Source organism: Populus nigra, chromosome 1, assembly GCF_951802175.1.
Source record: "Populus nigra chromosome 1, ddPopNigr1.1, whole genome shotgun sequence".
Lineage (NCBI taxonomy): Eukaryota > Viridiplantae > Streptophyta > Magnoliopsida > Malpighiales > Salicaceae > Populus > Populus nigra.
The window spans coordinates 23,714,800-23,741,625 of record NC_084852.1 but is presented as its reverse complement, the minus strand read 5'-3'; the positions used below and the strand labels follow the sequence as shown (position 1 = coordinate 23,741,625).

At 32.2% G+C, this 26,826-nt stretch overlaps 3 protein-coding genes across 9 annotated transcripts; 2 read left to right on the top strand and 1 right to left on the bottom strand.

The window, feature by feature from the left end:
• Positions 1 to 5,757: 5,757 nt before the first annotated feature.
• LOC133697313 (inositol 3-kinase-like) lies at positions 5,758 to 8,605 on the top strand. Of its 2 annotated transcripts, XM_062119794.1 has the most exons (3): positions 5,758 to 7,056; positions 7,833 to 7,883; positions 8,194 to 8,330. In XM_062119794.1, the coding sequence occupies exons 1-2, from the start codon at positions 6,187 to 6,189 to the stop codon at positions 7,878 to 7,880; spliced, it is 918 nt and encodes a 305-aa protein (XP_061975778.1). In that variant the 5' UTR covers positions 5,758 to 6,186; the 3' UTR covers positions 7,881 to 7,883; positions 8,194 to 8,330. The 2 variants fall into 2 exon arrangements, with proteins under 2 accessions (XP_061975778.1, XP_061975774.1); XM_062119790.1 differs by lacking the exon at positions 7,833 to 7,883 and having other exon boundaries at positions 5,765 to 7,056; positions 8,194 to 8,605.
• A 4,356-nt stretch (positions 8,606 to 12,961) lies between these two features.
• On the top strand, positions 12,962 to 16,009 carry LOC133692110 (protein ELF4-LIKE 1-like). Of its 6 annotated transcripts, none has more exons than XR_009841825.1 (3): positions 13,540 to 13,679; positions 14,029 to 14,089; positions 15,471 to 16,009. XR_009841825.1 is itself a non-coding variant. In XM_062112818.1 (2 exons), the coding sequence occupies exons 1-2, from the start codon at positions 13,404 to 13,406 to the stop codon at positions 14,083 to 14,085; spliced, it is 333 nt and encodes a 110-aa protein (XP_061968802.1). In that variant the 5' UTR covers positions 12,962 to 13,403; the 3' UTR covers positions 14,086 to 14,781. The 6 variants fall into 6 exon arrangements, 1 of the variants encoding a protein (XP_061968802.1); XR_009841823.1 differs by having other exon boundaries at positions 15,419 to 16,009; XR_009841806.1 differs by having other exon boundaries at positions 14,404 to 16,009.
• A 1,631-nt stretch (positions 16,010 to 17,640) lies between these two features.
• Positions 17,641 to 20,122, bottom strand: LOC133698719 (peptidyl-prolyl cis-trans isomerase CYP20-1-like). Its single transcript, XM_062122126.1, has 7 exons — positions 19,929 to 20,122; positions 19,632 to 19,710; positions 18,974 to 19,021; positions 18,858 to 18,881; positions 18,284 to 18,466; positions 18,131 to 18,206; positions 17,641 to 18,028 (listed from the first exon to the last, which is right to left on the bottom strand). Exons 1-7 carry the CDS (start codon positions 20,001 to 20,003, stop codon positions 17,890 to 17,892), a joined length of 624 nt encoding a protein of 207 aa, XP_061978110.1. The 5' UTR covers positions 20,004 to 20,122; the 3' UTR covers positions 17,641 to 17,889.
• Between the last annotated feature and the right edge of the window lie 6,704 nt (positions 20,123 to 26,826).

Sequence of the window (26,826 nt, the reverse complement as noted above, 5' to 3'; positions counted from 1 at the left end):
ATCTTGTCCAGAAGCTTTCTATTGAAATGAGGCAATCAATAATAAAATTGAATCCATTATGAATAATCATACATAATAACTAATGAATCTTCCTCCTAGAAGTAAACCAATAAGCCATAAGTGGATCTTCAAAAGAAAGATGAAAGCTAATAAGACTATTGATAAATATATAGCTATATTTGTTAAATGGTTTAGACAGCAAGAAGGTGTGGACTATTTTGATATATATATTCACCTATGTCAAGAATAACTTTCATATGGATGTTAGTAGTCATTGCAACTATTAATAAGCTTGAAATATATCAAATGGATGTGAAAATAGCTTTCTTAAATGGTGACCTTGATAATGAGGTTTATATGGAGCAACCCGATGGGTTTGTTTTTAATGGATATGAAAATAAAGTTTATATGCTTGTCAAATCATTATATGGTTTGAAATAAGCACCTAAACAATTACATAAGAAATTTGATAAGTTTATGTTGTCAAATGAGTTAAAAATCAAAAAAGCTAATTAACGTGTTTATATGAAAAAACACATATAAATGTTATATTATTGTATATCTTTATATGGATGATATGTTGATTTTAGACAGTAGTGATCACATGATCAAGTTTACTAAAAAAACATTAACTAACAAGTTTGACGTGACAGACTTGGGTGTTGCGAATGTCATACTAAAAATACAAATTTATAAGACATGTGATGGATTGGTAATGTCTTATTCTCATTATATTGAGAAAATTATCGACAAAGTTTCAAAAGGTGATAATAGTACTATCAAAAGACTAATTGATATAAGTGTGCATCTTTTCAAGAATGGAGGTAAATGAATAAACCAATATTCTTGAATAATTAGAAGCTTAATGTATGTTATAAACTGTACAAGGCCTGATATTGTTTACTTAGTTAATAGACTTAGTATATTTACAAGAAAAAAGATAATCAAATATTTAAGGTACACCGTGAACTATGTGATGCACTATAATGGTTACCTAGTGATACTAAAAGGGTATAATGATGCTAATTGGATATCCGACACTTAGGATTCAAAATCTACAAACAAACACTTAATAGAGCAGTTATGTCATGGAACTCCTCCAAACAAACATGTATCGTTAGATCTATGATGGAATCAGAGTTTATTGCTTTTGATAAAGTTAGAGAGAAAACCGAATGGATTTAGAATTTCTTAGAGGATATTCCATGTTGACCAAAAAAACCAGTGTTAGGTATTTAGGTCCATTTTGATAGTCAATTAGTGATTGGAAAGGCACAAAGTAGTATGTATAATGGTAAATTTAAATATATACATCATAGATATAATATCGTTAAACACTTACTCTTTAATGAAATTATTTCTATTAACTATGTAAAGTCAAAGGAAAATATTGTGGATCTGCTAACCAAAGGTTTGTTAAGATAACTTATGTATAATTCATTGAGGAGAATGAGTTTAAAGCCTTTAAAATGTGGTGTAATGATGGCAACCATACCTAGTTGATTAGAGATCCCAAAATCTAGGTTCAAATGGTAAATTAAGTAATATAACATTCTCAATAGGATTAGAAAATTATTTTTTTCTATTTATTCCTATGATGAAATAAGTGTTAACTGCAACATGATAAAATATGAGTTGAGCTCTTAATGATTTTCATATCTTGGTATATGAAATAGAGTATAGCATAATACTCTTAATAAAATATCACTTATATGAGTGAGAAATATGACATTTTCTTTGAGAATTTCAATAAAGATTGAATTCTATAAAGCACTCATGAATTCAAGAGTTATTTAAGGCCAAATAAACATAACAATGAAAACCAAAGGAGATCTCTAGGTAAAGAACATGTTAGTATTATTATCTTGGTTTCCATAAAAAGCTGAATTGTTCAAGACTTCATGTTCACTATTTAGCTGATTAAATCCGATAGTATTTCACTAAGAAAGGTTCAGAGCCAAATACTACATATCATAATGTGATAATCTACCAAATCAATATCTCTTAATAAATCTTCGAGTTGTTTTCAAACTAATGAGATAATTTCCATTCATACGAGGGATTGTTGGAAATTTATTTTAATAAAATAAATTATAGGTAAATGAGAAATTAAACTCATGAAACCTGTCGCACCCTCGCGAGCGGAGCGCGGCATCGCGGCGACCATCGATTGATTTCGGGATCTTTGTTTGTTTATTGTGGATAAAGGGAGTCGCCACCTAGTATTATGGTCACTAGGAAACCTAACTGGTCTTTCAGAGATTCTAAGGCAAGGGACTGGTTGCGTAAAGGGAAGGTATTAGCACCCCTAGTACGCCCTACCTAAGGTAAGCTGCTTGGTGTTAATTTGGTTTGTCTTATAATTGCTATGGTGTTGGTGTTTTCTAATCCCATCAATTTTCCTAGGTTTGATTCAAACTAAATTTATTAAGATAGAAATCCAAGGAGATTCCATGTGCTTTAAAAGCTCATTTTTCCCTTAGTATTTCATACTCTTACGGCTCGTAAACCGCGGAGTAAAAAAAAATTGAAATGTCCTCGATTACAATCAAGGCTTCTTTCAAGGATGTGTAATGACTTATTATTCCTAGAAAAATATTTTGGATATTAACCACTTTGGGTTTCTTTATCCAAACATTAACAGCGAATAATAACAAATTATTCCCAATAATATTTTGGATATTCATCCATTTGGGGTTTCTTTATCCAAACATTAACGGTGAATAATAACAAGTTATTCCCAATAATATTTTGGATATTCATCCCTTTGGGGTTTCTTTATCCAAACATTAACGGTGAATAATAACAAGTTATTCCCAATAATATTTTGGATATTCATCCCTTTGGGGTTTCTTTATCCAAATATTAACGGTGAATAATAGATTAATTCCCCCCAAAAATAAGATTTTTATATTTTTTGGAATATTGGCCAATACCCTTTGGAGTTTTACAAACATGTTGTAAAATCCAGAAATGCAAGAAAATAATTTTTTGTTGTGTTTAAGAAATCTATGCGAAAACACATTTTCGAAACTTCCAATATTTTTTATATAAAAAGAGCGTTCAAAACATGTTAGAGTATTGGCCGTATGCAACACACAAAAAAAACATTTTTTGTATTCGGTCCAAATCACAAGCATCGCAATTTAACGCAAACATTATGATAAAAAAAAATAGCAAGCCATCATATATATTATAAGATTTACAAAAAAACTTAAAACAACTCATAAAAACCCATTCAAAAGCCAACTAACTTAAAATGCTATAACTGGAAAATGAATACTTCTGTATGCGCAAAGGGGGCCAAGGTTCTGACACCAAAGTTTGAGCTAAAAAAAACTGATGCAGTACAGCCATACTAATTTCATGCGAAAGGAGAAGAACCTGGGCAGCATGCTCTATTCCCCGTATGTTAAAGACTAAGACTAAAGAAATAAATGGCAGCTACCTCGTTTTAAAGAAAACAGAAACAAGTTCTTGAAAAGAACGAACAACAAACCCCAAATATACATACGGCAAAGAAGAAAAAAACTGAGGCTCATACCTGCTGATATGGCCTGTTTTAAATGTAGAAGATGATGTGCAAGCTGATGGACAGAGCTTCTGCCTTCTCGCCTCAAGCATCCACTAGGCAGTAGCCTTCTGATTCTTTCTCTTCACTCTTCCAGGACCGCCACCTCCAAGTGGACTTATGAGAGAAAAATCAATGTGTTTCTGGGAGTCAAACCTGTTCATCTTGCGGAGAAAGGCTTCACCTTCGAAAATTCAGCGTTGGTTCTTCTCATCCAGGGTGAGAAACATTCTTGCAGCCTTACGGATGCGGCTCAGGGACGCCGTGTCCTCAAAAGAGCAGAGTGAGCGGAGACCAGCAGGGCAAAAGGTCTATGTTGATGAGAGGGAGAGGGGACAGTGTCCGGCCAGAGAGAGAGATCTCTGTTTTCTTTTTAAAATCAGGGGGTGGCTGCTTCGTTTTTTTAAAAAGATGAGAAGGGGGGAGGGCTACGGCTTCTTTGCTAGAGAGGATAGGTTTAGGTTTTTTCTTTGTGTTTTCTCTCTTTTCTGAAAAATTACCCCATTCTCAATATTTCCCCCCCCCCTCATTATTATGGCTGGAGGTTTATTTATATAGAAAATCTCTACACGTGCTATTCAAGGAAATATTACAATAATTATTGCAGAGATTGTTTTCTATAACCAGCACCAACAAATCCTATATATATGGTATTTTATATTGCAGTGATTATTTTCCATAACCAGCACGAATCAAATCATATATCTATGGTATGATTATTTTCCATAACCAAGCACGAATCAAATCATATATATATATATATATATGGTATTTTATATTGCAGTAATTATATATGATTCATAATTATCTCCTTGACATATTGCTTCCTTGATATTAGTCTTGATTCATTTATATAGAAAATCTCTACATGTGTGTTATTTAAGGAAATACTGCAATAATTATTGCAGAGATTGTCTTCTATAACCATCACCAACAAATCCCATATATATAGTATTTTATATTGCATTGATTATTTTCCATAACCAGCACGAATCAAATCATATATCTATGGTATTTTATATTGCAATAATTATATATTATTCAGTAATTATCTCCTTGACATATTGCTTCCTTGATATTAGCCTTGATGCTTTATGTTATCGCCACATGTAAACCCTTATTATTATTTTTTTATTTATTATTTTATTTGAAAATTTATCAAAATATGGGTCAAAAATTAGGTAGCAACAAAACCCTTAGGTTTTTTTTTCCTAAACCTGGGTTTTCCTAAATTAATTCTTGATTTATGGTGGTTAATCAAAGGTTGATAGTGGTGAGAGTTAATTTTTGAACATTTTAGCATTCAAAATTCACTATAAAAAAATAGGTGAAAGAAGAATTTCAAACTTGAATGTTTTATATTTTTTATATATTCTTACTCATCTCATATTTTAGTATTTTCTTCTCATTGTAAGTTTTGGTTTTCCTCTCAAATCTAGAGTTTAGGTTCATCTTATTAAGAGATATTTAAGTTTTATATTCATTGGTTCAAATACCTTGTTTAGAAGTGTATTTAAACTAAGATGGTGGTGTTGGAATATTGAAAGGCATATTGCAAACATCCGAAAAAAGTAGATTAAGGTTGAGAAAAAAATGATTTGATTTTTTATTTTTTAACCATTTTAGGAGTGTTTTGAGTTGATGGGTTGATTTATTGACATTATAAAGATGTTTAGTAGATGATTTTAGTTGAAAATAGATCTGATTTTCCAACCACCTCTTTAGTGTTGGAAACTAGGCAAATAGACATATGTTTATTAAATGCATATTTCTTTTAATAAAAAAAAAAAAAGAGATGGACAACATAAAAAACACCACATAAAAAAGGTTAGGTTCACAATTTTTATAGCATGTTTAACTAAGGTATCATTTATTTTTGGGATTGACCGTATTTTTCAAAACAATTGATTTTTTTTCTTCAAATTATTTTTTAATGTGTTTTTAAATTATTTTAATATACTAATATTACAAATATATTTTAAAAAATAATCATTATCATAATATTAAATACTCTATAATAATGCTCTAATAATGCTTATGCAGCAGTGCAAGCTGTGTTCTTGTATAAAAAAATAATGTTTTTTTTTCCACCTGGAAAAGGTAGTTGACACCACGCAGAGAAAAGAATCTTAAAGGACTGTTGATGTCTAACAAATCAAATTAACATTCAATGAAAGCACATGAATGTATATTTTGGTCGAAAACTATACCAGGATTGAGGATTCTCTAGTGTTATTAGACGACTGATCTGTGTGTATAATTACACCATCTACCCATCATCAATACCATTCAATGTTTTAGCTCTATAAGACAAGAGCAAAGATATAAAATTTGTTCCTCACCTCCCTCCAAAATAAGCATTTAACAGCACCAAAAATCTTCTCTCTCTCTCTCTCTGCGCCGTACGCCACACAGACTCTCTATGTCTGGCGCGCGTCCTCTTTCGTTCGAAAGATAACCCATTTTTGTACTTTCCCTTCGCACTCACAAACACAGACGGCCACACACTTCTCCTTCATTTCGCGTAAGCGTGTTTTTGTACCTGACCTTTCCAAGTTTAGCTCTCTCTCGCTCATGAACTGCAAACCTTCGACAATTACATCAACTTCTCGACAATGGTTACAACAGCGGAGTCAGCGGCCCACAAAAGCCAGCAGCAAAGCCGTGTTTTAATTGTGGGCAATTACTGCCACGATGTTTTGATCCAAAACAACGCCGTTAAAGCTGTATCGCTTGGTGGTGCAGCCTCTTTCATTTCCAATGTTTTCAATGGAGTGTCAGTTTCTTGTAATTTAGTATCGAAAGTTGGGGAAGATTTTAAATACCCAGTTAGTTATACCCCAATTGTAATTCCCACTTTGAAAACTACTGTTTTTCACTCTTATTTTGATCCGGGTCTTCATGGAAATGATCATCAAGATCGGATCTTAAAGCGTGTCTGTGCTTGTGACCCGATTAGGCCATCGGATCTTCCAGAAACGAGGTTCAAGTATGGAATGGCAGTTGGTGTTGGCGGGGAAATACTGCCCGAGACGCTTGAGAGAATGATTGAGATTTGTGATGTTGTATTTGCTGATATTCAAGCTTTAATCAGGGTATTTGATGGCGTTGATGGGACTGTTAAGCTTGTTAAATTAGAGGAGACAGGCTTTTATACGTTGTTACCCCGAATTGGGGTTTTAAAGGCGTCATCGGAGGAGGCGGTGTTTATGGATGTGGAAAAGGTGAGGAAGTGGTGTTGTGTCGTGGTGACTAACGGGAAACATGGCTGTAAAGTGTATTGGAAAGACGGGGAGTTGGGGATTTCGCCGTTTTTGGCAAATCAAGAGGATCCTACCGGTGCAGGGGATAGTTTCTTTGGTGGGTTTGTGGCGGGGTTGGTTCAAGGATTGGCTGTGCCTGATGCTGCTTTGTTGGGAAACTTGTTTGGCTCCCTTTCTGTTGAACAAGTTGGATTGCCTACGTTTGACACGAGATTGTTGCAGGTTTGTTTCCAAACTTTTTTACTGTTTTGTTGCTGAAGAGTTTGTTTTGATGATCAGTTACCGGTTGATGCATTTGCTTGATGTGAAAGTATCTTTTGATTGAAAGTTGGTGATATGGTTGTTCTGAGAAACAAAATTACGATTGAAAATCATAAATGAGTGGGATACGTTAATATTGAGCTGTTAAACATAATTTAGCATGTGAATTTTCGGACAGAGCTTTTACTGCTTGATACTGAAGAGGGATTTCTGTGAACATCTATCTTTCTGTTGAGAAATCATTGCCATAGAAATCTTCTGCTTTCAAAAGTTTTTAAAAGGAATCATTCTTATAGCTGGACACCAATTTCATATGTTTCGAAGGGCAGGCTGCAGACTTAAGTCATCACTTTTAGTGTCAAAAGATGGTAAATATGGAAAGGGATGGTAGGTTTTTAATTGGGTTTCAATAAATGATGCAATGAATGAACTTGCTTCATCTAGGGTAGATCATCAAGTTACTTTCTTAGAAGATAGTTACATTAGAGTGCTAGAGAATCAGACACTGATGATTCCAATAATTTGCCGGTAATAATTTAGTACCAGTCTCTAAAAGAAATTATCAATCTCATCAGGCATGTTACTGCAATATTCTTACACTTCATTCTCAGCTCGAGCATGAGAACTTGATTTAAGAGCGTTTCTTCTACTCTTTATATTATTCGTATTTTAAATGAAGGGTTGTTATAAATGAAATTTTATGATTATGACAGGCCTCTTCCAAATGTGAATGACAGGCATGGTTAGTTTCTAGGAATCTGCTCCTTTTGGACTTTTTTCGCTAGCAGGTAAGCTACTAGCTTCCTGAATAGGATGGACGTGTTGGATCCAAAACAACGGCAATTGAGTTTCTAAATTGTGGGAAGGCAAAGATTGTGCAGGGCATCTTAGGAATGCTTTGAATACTTCTTGGAATTCTAGAGTTGCATCTTTGTTTTGTAGTAGCGGTAGATATAGATTCCTCGTTAAAAATTTCCAATGCTACAAAATGAAGCATATGATATTTTCACCACTGTTTGCATATCTTGGATTTCTATCTGCAATAAGCTGAGAATGTTTTGTTGAGGGTATTTATTGCTTTCTGTTTTCTCTTTCTAGAGAGTGAAGGATGAGGTGCAGAGGAGGAAGATGCAGTGTCTGCTTCATGAAAGAAGTGATGATGAGCTGAAGTTCTTGAGGCCAATAGGACACGAACAGTTCCATACTTTCCTTGTTGCAGCGAAATTAAAAACCCCATGTTCCATTGAAGAACATCAATGGAATTCACCAAGTTCTACCATAGAAACGGAGCAGACTGCTGTTCCACATTGCACGAAGCAACCTAAATTATTAGCTAACCCTATGTATGAAGAACCAATCCAAAGAGTTGAATGAAAACCACCATGAAGTGGGCTTATCTAATAAATTGGCTAGCATGGAGATCTTTGTTGTGTTGCTCACTTGGCCCAGTGGTGGCAAATCAATTCCAATTAGTGCCCTTGAAATAATAAAATTTGCCCTTTCTATGCTATGTACGGTCATAATTGTCACGGATTCAATTTGCTAGAAGTACGAATTTGATCATTTGAATTTGGGTAAAGGAAAACAAAATACCTTCCGTAATTTTGTTAAAATCACACTCTGCATTATAATACATCTGTGTTTTGTACAAAATGTATGACAAATGTGCCTTTGGAAATTGCTTATCAAATAATAATAAATTAAGTTGAGATTATTTTAGTCCTCGTATAGTAATCATCAAGGATAGATGCGTCGCCGTATTAAGATCTATTTTCTCAACTGTAATATACAAATGGGTCAAATTGTTTCACAACAACTAGATGGACAAGCCCATGTCCATCCTTCCGTTTCATAATTTTCCACTAGTTATCCTCTCTTGTAAACATACTATATCACTTGAAGATGGACTTTCTTCAGTAATTTGATTTACATTTCAATGGACTTGCATCTTTAATATGCAAAAGAATCTGGCAACACCTTGGATTTGATAACATTTTTTTAGGAAGGAGAGACTTGCTTAGAAAGTTATTAGATTATGAATTCGATGCATTCTTTATAATAAAAATAACTTATAAATTCATATTTAACAGTCTTAAAAAACCTCTTAAAAAATCCAATAAAAAAAACATCTCTAGTAGCCCAAGCCTATATTGGGTGTGCTGCCTAACATACACATGGGCTCGAGATACTATGTCTCAGCTTAACATATTTAGATTCAGGTAACACACCTGGATTTATTTTTCATCTTTAATAAGTTCAAACACTTTGTCTGAACTCAATACTCCCTTGAACATTTTTCCACAATCTCACTCAGATCCCTTAATATCTTATATTGATCCAATACATTTTGAATAGAATACAATTCAAAATATTATAAGGGTGAACTAATAATTTAGCCCCTCCTCTCCCTAAAATATAAAATAAAAATAAGACTCATGGATTATAAAATACACCATAAATCATTCAATCTCAAGGTTAACAATCTCTTTATTCTTAATATTTTTAACATACATATTTTCAGAGTCTATATCTCTAAAATATCAATATATTTTATCTTTCTAAAAAGATATTTAAGCATATAAGAATTATTAAATCTACAAAAGAAAAGTTTTTGCAAATATTAACTATTAAGCATTGCCAACTACCAATTCTTGAACTTCTCATATCAAGTCATCAGATATCTTAACTAAAAAAAATAAATTAATTATTTGAATTAAAAAATAAACTGATTATCAAACCTCATTTTTAAATTGATTTGATATATAAGGCTCTCATCAATCCCCACTCTCACTTTTTTAACATTATTATTATTATTATAAAAACAATCGAGATTACAATAAGACATAATTTGTTTTGGGTTGTAACGTAAACAATGCATCATTAATCTCAAAGATTTTTCCAATCATTTTGATAACAAAAATTGCAGTCAACTATTTCAAACTTAATTTTCCTTTTAATCCTATATTCCAATTATTTTAGAATTAAAATGAGTTTTACTAATTGAAACTCAACATCATTGGAAGCAATTAACAAAAACTAAAGCTTGTGTTGTAATGATTATTTTTTCAAAATTTCAATTTAATCCTTGAATTTTTTTTCTTTGTACAATTAAGTTATTTTGAGCCAAAATTATCATCCAAATGCATGTTTTTTTAGGGAGGGTTGAATTGAAAGACAAAGGACTGAAATGAAAAAAATGGGTAATATAAATGGCACTTTCAAATTTGTTCGTGAAGTATATTTTAGTCCCTAAGATTTTTTTGCTATAATATGGCTAGTCCCTTTAACTTTTAAAAAATACATTTTAATACCAAACTTTATTTTTCAGTCCTTTTTTCATGGAAAAAAAAAAGAGGAGTTGTTGAATTCTAGTGAAGATAGAGAAACCTTTTCGTGGTGATATTCCGACCACCAAACAAGTTAGAACTGGTATCAATGGGTTACACTAGATGAGGAAAGTTTTATGGTGGTTGTTTTAAATTTCAATATAAGCTGAAAATTAGAACTAGATAAAGGATGCAATATTTTTTCCAATTTGATTTAGTGGTTTGAACCTTTTTTGGGTTTCATGAGTTTGTTTGTTGGTGTTCTGAGGGTGTTTGTAGGATGTTTTTATGATTGAAATGGGTTGAAAACAAGTTTATTTTAGTAAAAAACATGTAAGCCTAATTTTTTATCCACTGTTCTAAGCTAGTAAACAACATGTCGTTTGCCACAACATGTGGCGTGTCATCTACCTATTTTGTTTTTTAAAAAAATAGCAAACTCAGGTGCGCGTAACTATACTTCATGGTCCATGCACCTAGCTTTTTCTTTTTTGGTAATATTTTTTGGTATTGTTTTCAGTTATTACCTTTTTTATGTCTTTTTAAATATTTTTTAAGTTTGTTTTTTAATTAATACCACTCCTATGTAATTTGTTTTTAGCTTATTTAACCTTTTTAAATAATAATTATTTTTTAATTATATTAGGTGTCTTTACTTTTCAGTATAATTCATTGTAATTATTTTTATATATTTTATATATATTAAATTTATTTATATAAATTAAAATACTTATTTTTTATGATATTTTCAATATGTTCAACCTTACATGGTATTTGTTTTCTTTTTATTTTATTCAATAAACTCTATATGTCTGTCAATTTTTATTACAAATTAATTTTAATAAATAAATTTATTAAACACAACCGGATAAATGACTTTTGTTGTGCTATTAAATATCTTGAATTATATTTATTTTTTTATTTTTAAAATTTTATTTTTATTTATTATCAATCTTTTTTTCTATCTAATTATTTTGACCTCATGATTTATAACTCACGATAAATATGCAATATTGATATATCTCATGTCCATATTATATATTTCACGTGTTAACCTAACTTTGATCAGAACACTATTTTTTTTATTTTTTTTTGTTGTTATCTTATATTTTTTATTTTATTAAATTAATTAAAATTTAAATTATTCATTAAAATTTTCTTACTTTTTAAGAACATAATCATCTTTTTTTATATTTAAAAAAATTAATTTAAAAAGGATAGTACAGCTAATTTACCAAGGGAGCGTGCTGCCATACTATTCTCAAGTAATATCAGTGTGCAGGATGCGACCTAGCGCTATCCGCAGTAAAACAAGTGCATCTTTAAAATCCAGACATTAAATAAACAACAAGTGATAGAATGATAAATTAATTGGTGTGATTGACATGATTTAAGATTATTGAGATTAGGATAGATTAAGGCATAGTAGCGCACTCTCTGAATCGACAGGAACACTTTTAAGAAGCTGTTTTAATGCATCCAACTATTTTATCAATAACATGGATATGAAGTAATTTTAAAGCGGGTAGCTTAATTGGTTAGATCATGAGTTTACTTTTTAGAAATTATAAATTCAAGTTTTATAAATTTTAGGGCCATTAGAAACTTACATGGTCATTAATTTTAAGGTCTATGAAATTAATCAAAAAAAAATTATAACACATTGAATCATTGTTGAAAAGAATTGTTCTAATGGCAACCATCTCTTGAGAAGACATTCTAGAAAATTTATTGTAGTTTTTTTTAACACAATTAAAAAGAGAGAAAGAGGAGTACGTGAGTCCATCTGTTTAAAAATTTAAGTGTTTTGAAAGCATAATATTTATTAAATATTTTTTTAAAAAATATGATAATTATCTTATTGAATTTGAAAATAATAATATTTAATAAAATTTATACTATTTAAACATAGCAAGATAAATTTAAGGATAATATTATTTTTAAAAAATTAACGTGATCCTATAAATTTATCTTTGCTAATTATAAAAAAAATATTTATAACCCATCGTCACACTGTAATTTCACGCTGTTATTTTTTAAAGTCAACGTGTCCCTTAAGGTGAGTATCCTAATACAATTAGGAATATGTTTAGTAGTGTGGTAGTGGTTGCTTTTTAAATAATTTTTTGTATTGAAATGTATATCAATGATGTTTTTTTATTTTTTAAAAATTATTTTTTATATCAGCACATTAAAATGATCTAAAACATACAAACCATATTAAATTTTAATAAAAAAAATTAAATTTTTTAGGAACGCGCCAAAAGGTTTATATGGAGTTTTAAAAAAATCTAAATTATTTTTGTTTTAAATTAAATTTTTTAATATTTATAAATTATTTTTATATGTTAACATCAAAAATATTTTTTTAAAAAAATATTTTTTTAAAATATTATTAAATAATAAAAATAATATTAAAAAAAACCCGCCTGTTATTACTATTCCGATCACTGCCTTACACCGCTATCCACGAGAGATATTTATTTATTTATTTTATAACGAGAAGATATTTATTATTCTAACATAAGTAAAATCATGCATTCAGCCAACAAGACATCTCCTTTGAGATACTTAAGAATATCGAAGCTCGGCAGCAATAGCCGCGAGGCCCGCCACTTTTTCTGTTAAAGAATCATTCCACTTACCCAGCTACCATCACCACTCCTTTGACCGATCAATCAAAACTCACCAAATAGCACGAGCCAATAGTTTCCAAACACCCGATTGCGCTGTCAACTTCTCCAATCACAGCCAACGACCACAGACCGCCAAGTTAAGTCGGCTAGTCTTCGCCCCGGCCTGTTTCTCTCTTAACACAAGATATAAAAACAACCATACGACTTACGAGTTTGATTTTCACCATTTCTGCTAAAAAAAGGAACCTCAGTGACAAAATCGAGAGGGAGAGAGAGGCTAAACTCACATAAATGCATGACAAAGCTTGAATAATCATCACTGGTGGAGGAGGAACAAGTGCCTACCATGGACAACACCACCGGCATCGCCATAGCTTCACCAAAACCAAACAAAAAGCGAGTTAAAGATGGCGGAGGAGATGCAAAGAACGGCGAAGAGGAAGAGGAGTGTGACGTTGAGGCGTGGGATACACTGAGCAAGAGTTTCAAGCAGGTGCAGAGCGTACTGGATCACAACCGTGACTTGATTCAACAAGTGAACGCCAATCACCAGTCGAAGATTCCAGATAATCTTGTTAAAAACGTTTCATTAATTCGCGAGATTAATGGAAATATATCCAAGGTAATGTCGATTTACTCCGATTTATCAGTCAATTTCTCCAATATTGTTCAGGAACGGCGTCGTGTCAAGAATGGAGGAGAAAGCAATTTGGAGAACAATAGCAACGAGTCTTGAAATCAATCAGTTAAAGTAATCTCGATCATTTTTGCTTGATCATGCTTAGTCAGTCAATTAATAATAATCTCTGATTCTGTTTTGAGTGTCTGTCGCGTGTCTGTTTGTCTTGTTTTGAGTCGTCGTTTATAAGTTAGTCAGTCACCTGGTGGGTGATTGTGGTGGAGAGGGAGGTCTGGTGTTGATAATGATGGTTATGTATGCTTACACGGTGTTTGTTGTTATGTTTTATAAGGACGATGAATTGAAGGCTGGTTTTACTGCATTGTATCCCCGAACCCCGCAGACGTAATAAGGTATTTATGTTCTGTTTGCCTTTTATCTTTGCTTCCATGTTTTTTATTGATTCATTTGCTGTCGCGGATGGATGGGAGAAATTTTGCAATCAGGCAGCTAGGTCTGTGATTTTGCTCCTTAAAAAGTTCTTATTTATGATACTGGCTAGAGGGTACAAAATGAAGTCGTGAATCGATGCAGCATTTTGTTGAAGCTGATTGTGTCGGTTGTAGGTAGAATATAATTTTGTAGATGCGTTGATGAAGTCAAGTTTCATGTTTTTGAATTCTCAAATGATAACATGTACTGAATTTGGAACGTAGTGTCATTGTAGAGCTAGAATCTGGAAAACAGAGAGGAAGTGACATGTTGCGGCATATTTTACTACCATGTCACAATTCTGCAACCTCCCTGCTCTTTAGAATGGTCATGGAAAGTGATTGCTGCAGCTATTTGTGTGCTTGTTTGAGCATCTTAAACAGGCCCCCGACTGCAAAAGACTATTCAGGCCTAAACTTGGTAGGATCGAGGTGAACTGACAAATCTTTGACTCTGCTTTTGTTGGACAGTTGTTGCTGCAACCAGCACTGCTAGATATACTTTCTTTCCATATGATGACTTTGTGGATGATAATATGGATGTTGAACTTGGATTAGGGGAACCATCAAATTGTTAACTATGATTTAGATATTCATGCCAGTCTGTTGTATTAGGGCCTTTGCTTTTAGATTCTCAAAACCTTTTAGCCATCTTGACTGAAAAAAAGTACAGAATTTGTTGTGTGCATGGTTGGACTTTTGGCATGCCTTGGGAACGTGGATTGTTCTCACAGTATTGGCAGTCATTGTTAGAGGCTAGGTTTATGTTGTCTAACATATTTAAAAAACTGATTCGTGTTAAGGCTAATCAATCCGCGGTTCCAAGTTTTTTGAGTGTATATTATCTAGGTTAATAGGCAGGAGCCCAGGGGGAATCTGAAGACATCCTTCAATTAGGACATGATAAAACTAAGCCATCAAGTAATGTTTCTCAAGAAGTATGGAAAAATACGCAAAACACAAATTCTGATTCCCCAAAACCATATCCTTCGATTTGTGAGACTGCTGTCTTATGGTACAAGTTCTTAACAAACCTACTTTCCCTCTATCTAACAAATTCTCTGGCCATAGGATAGCTATGTTAGTACTCCAAAGAATGTCATTTTCCTTGTTGACATATATGGTGAGTTGTATATGTTATTTATGCATTTCGAATTCTGGAAATGGTTGATCTGTGGCAATAAATTCTAGATGAAATTTACTGTGGAAAGGGAAATGTATTTGTTGTTTTTTCTGTTGTTGGTGAAATAGACATGGTTGGAGGAGCAAGAGGAAGGAAATGTGAATTGTTGACATGATACAGGTCATCAACAACTGGTTCCACAGGCAGATAGAGATGACGTTTTCAAGGTAGCACTTGATGAAGATTGAGGGTTGAGGTTAAAGGGCCATAGTTCTCATATTTCTTTCATTAAAAAAGGAGGAGGTTAATTATTTGTTCATTCAGGTTGTGACAGAGATGAAAAAAATGATATGGTCGTTCTGGTACTGAGGTGATGGTAACGGATAAAGAATTTTTCATTCATCAAAGATCCTTTTCAAGCTTGCTATTACCTTGAGATATCTAGATTTGAGATGGGTTCTTTCAACTGATAAAGCTATAAAAGCCACAAAATCAGGCAAGTTCGTATGATAAATAAGACAGAAAAGGTCTGGTCCTTCAAACTATATCGTGTCTTTGCCCTGATCTCTAGTGCTTCTAGTTTCTTGGAACATTAATCTCTGCTATCAATGTAACATGAACCACTTTGAGCAGTTTTCGGAGCCTGTTAATACTGTGGAAACGATGAACTTTTTGCTGGTCACACCGCAGGCTAATATAATTCCCTCTTTGTTCTCTCAGTATTGTCTGAATCAGTAGTCAACTTATTCTTCTTTGTTAAATAATCCGTTCGCTCAGTTGTTTTTTATGCTAAAGAACTCTAGGAAGGTAAATCCGTATTAAGATGTGGATTAATGGCATGAATTTGGTTTAGTGGACAGTTCAACATGGGCAAAAGAAAGGAAGAGGAAATGGAGTTAACTTCTGACTGCCAAAAATATTAAAATTGTTAGCGGGGCAACTGTCTTGTGCGGCATTGATTTTTTCTGGTTAGGTTCAAACAGAGCTGCCCACATGGAAGATGCCAATCCCCTAATTTTATTTTATTTTGGTTCAAGCTATATTGGTTGGAAGTTGCAACGGTCCAAGTTCACGTACCTACTAGATTCTTGATCTGTATTAGGCTGTACGTGAGATCATTTTTTTTTTAACTTTTAAAATTTTTTTAAGATATTAGAAAATAAAAAATTCAAAACATACATAATATTAATACAATATTGAGATAATAGTGATATATTTAATGAAATATTTTTTTAAAAAAATATTGAGATAATGACATATTGGCTCAACTCGGGTTAGCTATGGTTAACTCATAAAATTCATGATATAGGATATAAGACTGATAATTTTATGGAATCTAAATTGAAACAAAATTCTGATCAACTAAACATTGAAAGCTAAAAAAAAAAATTCAATTATAAAAAGAGACAACAAAATTATATTTAAGCGAACAAAAACATCATGAAGTAAGCATAAAATGCTTATATGTAAACAATTGGTTTAATTTAATTGAAAACCAAAATTGTTTTTTAAAAAATAAATTTAACAAAGAACGACACATGAAAAGACTTGAGATAACCTATGTCATTTTTAAATTAGTGAATAATTCTACAAAAAAAATTAAAAATAACAGAGTTAAATTTTCAATTAAAATTAAATATTAAATGATAAAATTAAAAAAATATAAATTGAAAAAAAACAAATAAACTCAAATGAATATTTTAAATATAGATTAATCTTCTAAATTCACAACTTGTTAAATCAAATCATAAACTCTGAGCTCAATTAAGAAGTATCATTCAATGTCAAAGGATAAAATTTAAAAAAAAAATTAAAAAAAATTTCAAAGTAAAAAAAAAGGATAAAATCATAAATAAAATGAATTTTAAAAATAACCTCAAATATAATAGATAACAAGATAAAAGTTGACATATTAAATAATTAAAAAATAATAAAATTAAAACAAATTTTATTTATATAAAATAATTTAAATAAAAAAATATCTATTAAAATAAAACAAAATCCCAAAAACAAAAACAAATTAAAAGTTGTGCACGTCAATTAAGAAGAGAGAAATGTGACGATTTAGAAAACATCAAGGAACGATGTTTTTCACTTTCATAGATCATCACATGTGCCGCTTAAACACGAAAAGACGATTTATTTGCTTGCTGGCATATTTAACGCATGCACCAACAACTTTTCTTTGCTTTTTGGTGCGTTACACGGACTAAAATCATGTGCACGGTTTACGTTGCTGCAATTTGAATTTTAGATTTTTAAATCCTGCAAACAGGTTAATTACCTTTTACTTGAGTGATCTTCGCATAAATCTTTTTTCTGATTAGGTAAATAAATATATAAACTTAACTAACCAAAATCTTCTGCACTTGATGCATCAAAATAATTATGAGCCAAATAACAATCCATCACCGGTAATCTTTGATTGCATTTGGTACATTGTCGGCACCTGAAAGCATTTTATAGCGGCCATTTTAAACATATTTAACAGCTCCGTGCACACCGATTTCACCTTAAGCGGCCTTGTTTCTAGATGAGGTGAAAATAACTCCCACTATCACCAAATTATGCGGGTTCCCGGGGCAAGGGTGGTGAGCACTTATAGAGGGAGTTCGCCGCTGTCTGCAATCACGACCTTGCTCTTGGGGGTGCCATTTTGCCTGCCTTCAGCTTCCATCTTGTAAACCACGTCCATTCCAGACAAGACCTTACCAAACACGACATGTCTGCCATCCAACCTGTACACAGTTTGAATACTCAGTTTACAATTCAGTACCAGATTAGAGCAGCGTTGCAGGTGCATCTCATCAATTTTTTTTTAAAAAAAAACATGTAATTACCAGCTAGTTGTCACGGTTGTGATGAAGAATTGTGAACCATTTGTATCAGGACCAGCATTTGCCATTGATAAAGTCCCTGTACGCAAGTAGATCATGTTCATCATACTTGCAACCACGAGGTTGTTATTGAAAACTACAGAACATATCACCTACCAGGTCCAGTGTGCTTCAACTTGAAATTCTCATCAGCAAAGTTCTCCCCATAAATTGATTCCCCCCCTCTTCCATCACCAAGTGTAAAATCACCTCCTTGGATCATAAAGCTGGGAATAATCCTGTGGAATACATTCCCCTTGTAGTGAAGAGGTTTCCCATCCTTTCCAATACCCTTTTCCCCTGCAATAAAAAATAATCGTATGGTATGAAATCAGCTTTTACAAGTTCCTTGTATGTTGCCAAGATCATGGGGTCATTCTATGAAAAAGAAACCACAGCCAAATACATTATTCTATTTCTAAGAAACGGTCCAGCGACAAAAAAAAAGGCACTTTAATTGTTCTCTGTAGGGCTTTCAAGAATATTACAACTTTCCATGCCAGCAGTTAGATAGATATTCATGAACAATTAGACAATCAACACTCAGAGATGAAAATGGAAGAAATGTTATATGTTCAGTAAAAATACAAAGTCCAGTTACTTTTGAAACGGATTAATCATGATGAAGATAGGAAATGTTTAATCACTAGAAAAATGTAGATAAAAATAGATGATTAGTTTAGCAGCTTACCGGTGCACAGTGCCCGGAAATTTTCTGCAAATTGGAAATATTAACTACTTAATAACATTCTGAATCAAGTAAAAAAAACAAGCAAGAAACCAAACTCAACAGACGTAAAATTATACCTGCGGTTTTTGGAACTGTCTTGCCAAATAGTCCCATGGTAATGCGACCTATGAATAGATGTGTTATCTTTTAAAACAAATTTCAAGAACAAAAAAATGCAGAACATATAACTGAAAAACAACAGTTATTATAACTCTAATAATAAATATCGCCAACTATATTGTCCTTATCTCAGAGATATCAAACATCATCTTGAAAGCCAGAAACTCCATCAAGCATAAACAGAGAAACAGACCAGTTTTCTTTAAAGCACAGGCACCTAGCAACTTCATCACGGAATTTTTAGTAAAGTTACAAACAGAGTGCAGCTAATTTCAAACTGGAAGTGGATACGACAAAACTTGTAAAAGGAATAAATTATACAAACTAAACTTCAAGTTATTTTTCTAATTATATATACAAACTGAAGGCTCGGGATGGATTTAGGATTCTTTGTTCGATCCAGTTTTTTGGGGGAATTTTTCCATGCTGTAAAACCACCCATAAAACGACCACAACTTCAAATCACCGATGTAAAGATTTTCATTCAGCAAAATAACTATTATTACAACATACAATGTGAAATCATAGTTTTAAATTCACAAGAGAGAGAGAGAGATGAAACCGGCACGAAAAAAACCAATTGTATTTTCAATATAATTCACAAAAAAAACATACCAGCTGGTTTTCCATCAATCTCAACATCAAAGTAAACTTTATGGGTAATCTCCTTTAAATCTTCTTTCGATTTCTTCGCCTGAAAATAAAAGGCAACTCAGATTTTTAGCTTTATATCCACAATATTCCACCGATCGTTGCCAAAGATTCATTTGCCAATCAGCAACCAAAATTGAGAAATGCAATATCATAAAAAAAAAAATCTCTTAATTTTTTTACAGAATCAACGGAGCATCGTAGCTGACAGATCCAGATAAATTAATCAAACAACAATAAAATAGGTATAGATTAGAATACCTGGGTGACTGCTAGGGTTCCAAAAAGGACTAAAGTCCACAGCAGAGTAACAGCCAACAATCCCGATCTTGCCATCTCTGATTCTGAGGGGTTTTGCTGACGAGAAACTACACGGAGGATTTTTATTTTTTATAGTATACAGGAAGGAAGTAGCAGCTGGAATGATTGTCAAATGGGATTGTACCGCGTGGCTAGTCGGATATTTTCTTACAATTACAAATTACAAATAAAACTAAAAATCATTGGTGTTTTGATTAAGATTGTGCACAGTGTAACATACAGTAAAATAACTGATGTTTTTCTTAAAAACACTTAATAATTAAAAAAATATTTAGGATTAATTTTGTATTTTCATATATTTATTGCATTTTATAATTATTCTTATGTTCTTGAAAGAAAAAAAAACCACAACTAATGTTTGGCGGACTTTTTCAAAATTTGTTTTTTTATAATGTAATTATCTCATAGTTCTTGAGGTTTTTTTTTTTCCCTAAGATAAAGAGGTATTTTTGGTTTTTTGACCTTGTTTTTTTTTTTTTTGCAATTATTGTATGGGGTTAATGGTGTTATGGTCTTTTTATATATCATAAAAAAAATAATAATTAGCACGTGCCAATAGGTGGGAGGTGCTTACAGCCTTACGCCCTTTAACAAGGCGTGCGACGCCTCCTGGTGGTCGCTGGTTGCCTTCAAGGACGGCGTTCGAAGCGGCGCGTCACTCCTTATACGATGGGGTGACATGTATTAGCTGCAAGGGCACGATGGAGCTTCGATGATAATTTTTCTCCTCCTCTAATTTTCTCTCTCCTTCACCTCAAAAGATGTGTTGTCCTTGCAAAACTGCAAAACGGTCCTTAATGTTTTAATTATATTGAATTTAATTTAGTTCTTTTTTAATTTTATTCATTGATATTTGATTTTTTAATCAAATTTGATCCTCATTCTTTTGATTCCTATTTATTTTGCTTTTAATCTTTTTTCTGATTGGATTTTATTTTTTTGATTTCATCCCTAATCATTTGATTTTAATTCTTTTTTTTTTTTGTTGAATTTGATCATCATTTTTATCATTGCAATTCTTTGAGTTCTCTTTTCTTCTTGATTATTTTTTTGGCAATTTCATCCTTCATTGTTTAATTTCATTGAATTTTCATATCATATTTTGTGTTTTTTTATCATACTTTTAAAATCTAACTCGGGAATCAACCCTCGTCATGTCTCAGGTCATAGGTTGGGTTGAATGATGGGGGTTACCGGGGTCAATCAAAATTTTTTATTGTGCAGGAAGTAAAAATAACATTATTTTGATTAAAAAAATATAATGGTAAAAGAAAAATCAATGGGCGTTGATATGATTTTCCCCTAGCTAATCGCTTGATTTTTATTCAACTAAAAAGTAAAAATTGTATTATTTCGATAAAAAAAATGGAGAAAAAAAATTTAATTATGATCCTCTCTTTTTTATTGGTCTTTCTTTGTTTTGGATTCTTTTTTTTTCATATGTTTCCATTTGATTTTGTTTTGTTTATATATTAAATATGGTACTCATTCTCTTGATTGTTGTTTTTTTTTCCTTTTCTTTGTTTTTTTTCTTTTAATTTTGTCACTTAACATTTTATTTCACTTCCTTTTTTTTCTAGATTTAGTCCTTATTTTTTTAATTGCTCTTTTTTAATCCTTTTCTTAATTTTTTTTCTTTCAATTTTGTCCCTCGGTATTCTATTTCCTTTATTTTTTTAATCCAATCTTGGTTCTTTCTTTTTTATATCTTTTTCTTATTTTATGTATCGATTAAGTCCCTTATTATTTTCTTTCATTAGTTTTTATAATAGGTTTGGTCATCATTATTTTGATTACTATTTATTTTCTTCTTAATTTTTTGATGGTTAAGAAATTTGTCCAAGATTTTTTTTGGTATTCTATATAGTCATCTCAATTTCATGGTTAGAGTTGTTGATTTTGAAAATTAGCTTAATCTAACTTCGGTCCTTTTATTTTATTTTATCATTTCACATTAGGTTAATAGGCCTTGAAATTTTTTTTTTCCCTTTCCTTCATAGGCCTTGAACTTTTTATTTTTTTCCCTTTCCTTCTTATGAGGTTATTCTGGATCGCTGGTTAGTCAAGTTAACCCGAATTCACTTATATTATCACCGTTTAAATATCTTTTTTATGTTAGAAAAAAATGACTCGCCCCGCAGCATAGCGCAGGTAAAAAAATCTAGTTTAAAAGTTGTTCATCCTAGTTCAAAAAACTTGCAGCATTTAAGCTATTGTTTTATTATTTGTCCTTTGATACTGTGGGTTGAGCATACATTCATTAGTGTATTCATATGGGTTCAGTTCTCTCTTTAAAGGCTCTAGCAATGATTTTGTATTCATAGTGTTAGACTCTGCCTGAGGTGTCAACTGGTTAAAGGCTTGGTCAAATCTCACTTGAATAATTGAATTTGACTGAGTCACGGATGAACTTATTGGATTATGGGTTAAATCTTCGAGTTATCTCAACTTGACCGAGTCAAGTGTTAAAAAATAGTTTGAAAAGAAACCTGACCCGAGTTAGGCTTTGATCGAAAAATTACTGGATCAACTAGTCAAATTGAGTTGAGTTAAGTTTAATAATGTTTGTGTGTTTAATGACGCAAAAATTTCCAAGATTTAGGATATGTGAAGTAAAAAACACATTATTTTTTCTCATGTTTTAAATATGATCCATGTATTCTATTTAACAATCAACACCTAGACATAAATATATAATGAATAAAATAAATATCATGTTATCTATTTATAATGAAAATTTTGTTGATAGGATCAACAATTATTTCTTTTTTCTCTTCATTCAAGATTAATTACTACTATTTATCTCTCTTTTAAGTTGATATTTTTATAATAAATATCATGCTTCTTGTTGAAATAATTACATAAGAAATAAAAATAAAATCATAATACTTAATTTATTTTATTTTAACACAATCATTTATCAGTCATGTTGTCCCAATAGTCAACATTATGTATTTAAAATATATGATTATAAATAATTAGAAAAACATTGAACTAAAGTCTAACTAAGCTGAATATTCATGCCTTTTTAACTAATAATACTTATTTATGTGTCAAAATATTTGGTTAAGATTTTTATAAATAGAAAAAAAATCTTAAAAATAAAATGGGTCTAGCGAACATGTCAGACCCAATGAACTTGGACTTAGCAGTTAGCCAAATCCAAGATATTGTGGGTCTGACAAACAAGCCAAGTCCAAGGTAACGTGGGTCTCACAAACATGTTAGACCCAAATAACTTGAACTTGGGAGCTAATCAAACCCAAGATAGCATGAGTCTGACAAACATGTCAAGCCTAAAGAACTTGGACTTGGCAGCCAACCAAGCCCAAGGTAATGTTGGTCATGTAAACATGTCAGACCCAAAGCACTTGGAATTGACAGTCAGTCAAGCCCAAGGTACCGTAGATCTAGAAAACATGTCAGATCTAAAGAACTTGAGTTTGGCAATCAGCAAAGCCTAAGGTCGCATGAGTTTGAAAAACATTCAAGACCCCAGGAACTTGGGCTTGGCAATCAACCAAGCCCAAGATAATATGGGTCTGGCAAACATATCAGATCAAAATCATTTGAATTCAACCATTACCAAGTTCTAAAACTATATTTGATCCTAGATGATCCCTTAAAATAAAAATATTAAAGACAAGATAAACAATAATGCATTTCCATCTAGAATAATTATTCATTTTGATGTAATGATTTTCATATGCTCATAGGTTATACAAGGTCTCTTAAAAGACCTACCGTATTTATTGTCTCATTAACGATATGTAAGGGATATTTGTCTCTCATCAATGCCGTCGAAAGCAGAAGACTTTCTAGTCTTTTCCTTATCTGACAACGATAAGGTTCTAAGGTATAAATACTATCTGAACCATCCAGGTAAAGGTTCAGAACTTCTTATCTCTTAAGATAAACTTATATAGATTTTAAAGCATTAACTCACTTAAAACTCAATAATAAATATCTTTATTCCTTGAATTTAAGGCTCTTTTAAGTCATTTATTGCCTTAAGACATTGATTATATTTTCCATAAATATACTGACTTTATCATCGAAAGACTTTTAAATCCCCCCGATTGGAACTACTTTTGCTTGTACTCAAGTTTTTACCATAAGTCTGGAATTTCTTAGACTAAAAAAAAGAAATTCATCTACTTGAACAGATTGATTAACTATTATCTCAAACATTAAATAACCTATTATTTACATATATTGGATCTTGGGACATCATCATTGATGTTGTCTGTGAGAACTACTTATAAAAAGTCATAATAAGTTTATTGTTTTACTATTTTTTTTTTCTAATTATCATTATCAATGGCAAATAATCAGAACACTCATAGAAAAGGACAAGTTACTAAACTCCCTGCCACATCAAAAACTCCAACCCCTGCATAACCAATCCTTCAATAACTTATGGAACAAATACAACTCATCACTCAAACAGTGCTGGGAAATCAACAAGCAAGAGAAAATCCACCTCAGCAAGTTGTTGCATCTCTCCACTCACCTCCATAACAGCAGGCTTCACTTAGTGTTCGTAGGCAATTACAATATCAAGAAAAATATGGATAAAATGATCCATTATAGGGTTTTCAACCTTCGGGGTCATCGAGCCATTCCAAAAGGCATGCACGCCCTCATGACACTCAGGCGCAAAATGGTTTTTTAAGGTGTTTATTTCAGTAGCATGAAAAAAAAAATTGTTCGTCTATCGCCCCATCCTATACCAGAGACTTCAAGTTCCTCTAAACTCGATAGGCATAAAAGTGGCAAACATATGAAAAAAGGACTCATCTAGGAGGATGTCTACATTGTTCATCAAATCAGAGATTCTCTTATATCCAAACATGTGTTAAACACCTGCATACCCAGAGACTACATCACCACCAAAATGACCCTAGATAACTATGATGGCTTATAGATCTTAGGGAACATATACAGAATATATGCAACAATCTGGAGCTAGTCGTTCAGGACAGCCATGCCATGTACAAGATCCTCCATATGATCTATAAAGGTTTAATAAAAGTATAGTACAACAATCTGGAATCAGGTTTAGTCGCCAACTTCAGTGATCTCTGTGCCAAATTAGTGGCACATTTTAGTACAAATATTCCAGCCAAAAAGAGTTCAACTAAACTATTTAAGATTACCCAAATAGAGGATGGGTCTACAAAGGCATACCTCAAGAGATTTAATGAGAAAATGCTTTAGGTTAAAGACTTAATCAAACCAGTAGCTTCAGAAGCCCTTATCAGTAGGGTGAGGGAAAAAAAAACTTGTGGAGGTTGGTGTACACCCTACCGAATATAAGGTTACTAAAGTGTAGCAAACTATGAAAAGTCACATTCAAGTAGAGGAGGAAAGTACGTTGCGTCATGGTCCTCCCCATTTTAATAGGGATAAATAGCAAGAAAGGTCCCTCAAACGAGGTTGCTTGTCCAAGCGAGACTGCTCTCCCAAAAGAGACAACAATCCCAAAAGGAGTTAGAAGAAATCGCTCAGAGAATATCTGGGTTATCCTGAAGCACATGCTTCTCTATTGAACACTTTCTTTACCAAAGTTTTTGCAGCCATCCAAGGCAAAGAGTTTTTCTAATATCATTCACCCATGAAGTCTCCTCTTAGTACACACGCATCTAAAAAGTACTATATTTTTTCATAAAGACAAGGGACATGAAACTGAGGATTGTTATGTCTTGAAGAAGGAAATTGAAAGGTTAATAGCTAAGGGTTACCTTCGTTAGTTTCTAAAAAAGGATTTTCACCCTGAACAAAACATATAAGAACCTGGTCATCTGTTACAGCTTTACCTGAGATCAATGTAATCTTAAGGGGAACTTGTATAAAGGAGATTCTAACAATAGAAAAATAAAGTATGGAAACAAGTTCTCACCACAACTAGATTGATGGTTTAATAACACAAGCAAATAGTTTTTACTCCTGAAGATAGAAAAAGAGTGACTTTTCCACATGAGGATGCCCTTATCATTTTCATTGTTATCTTCAATCATAGAGTACATCGAGTACTAGTAAATGATGGCAGTGCAGTTAACATCCACTCTACAAAAGTTATAATCTAAATGGAAATCCCCTCTTCAAAACTAACACGGGTAAAAACTCCTCTCATTGGTATAAAGAGTTCAAGTGTGCCAATGAAAGGTGCCTTAAAGTTACTAATTGTAATGGGCACCCCTCTGAAATGTGTCTCACTTCAACAAAGCTTTATAGTGATTAAAATGGCATTGGCTTATAATTTCATTTTAGGAAGACCCCCTTTTATATCAAATCAATGTCGTCATTAGTACCCGATACTTGGCATTGAAGTTCCCAACTTAAAAACAAGTAGCCACATTATGGGGATATCAATAAACCTCAAGAAAATATGTCACTACTTGTTTGAAGGACAAGAAAATGCTGATATTGGACCAATAAGGGTCCTTGAATGAAAAGGTAAAAATCAGAACTAGGGTTGCTGAGAGATTGAAAGATATTTGTTTAGGAGGAGATGAAAAAATTGTTAATAAAGTGGGATCCACCTTAACACCTAAATAATAGAAACCATTGTTAGAGATTGTGTATATCCAAAAGTTAAATTTCATAATAGATGCCTCAAAGATGTCAGGCATCAATCCAAAGATAGCTACCCACCAGTAAGAGTGGACTCAACTGCACATCCGGTCTGTTAGAACAAGAAAAAATTTAGGAAAAAAAGATAGAAGACTATAACTCAAGAAATAGATAAACTTTTAGCCACTGGTTTTATCAGGGAAGTGTTGTACCCAATCGACCTAGTTTTAAAATATTTGGTTAAGATTTTTATAAATATAAA

Excerpts from the sequence above, each read along its gene's own strand:
- LOC133697313 (XM_062119790.1), top strand. The coding sequence starts at position 6,187 with ATGGTTACAACAGCGGAGTCAGCGGCCCACAAAAGCCAGCAGCAAAGC. Across the intron at positions 7,057-8,193 it reads TTGACACGAGATTGTTGCAG|AGAGTGAAGGATGAGGTGCA; the intron begins GTTTGTTTCCAA and ends TTCTCTTTCTAG.
- LOC133692110 (XM_062112818.1), top strand. The coding sequence starts at position 13,404 with ATGGACAACACCACCGGCATCGCCATAGCTTCACCAAAACCAAACAAA. Across the intron at positions 13,680-14,028 it reads TTAATGGAAATATATCCAAG|GACGATGAATTGAAGGCTGG; the intron begins GTAATGTCGATT and ends ATGTTTTATAAG.
- LOC133698719 (XM_062122126.1), bottom strand. The coding sequence starts at position 20,003 with ATGGCAAGATCGGGATTGTTGGCTGTTACTCTGCTGTGGACTTTAGTC. Across the intron at positions 19,022-19,631 it reads GATTGATGGAAAACCAGCTG|GTCGCATTACCATGGGACTA; the intron begins GTATGTTTTTTT and ends ATCTATTCATAG. Across the intron at positions 18,467-18,857 it reads TTTCCGGGCACTGTGCACCG|GGGAAAAGGGTATTGGAAAG; the intron begins GTAAGCTGCTAA and ends TTTTTATTGCAG.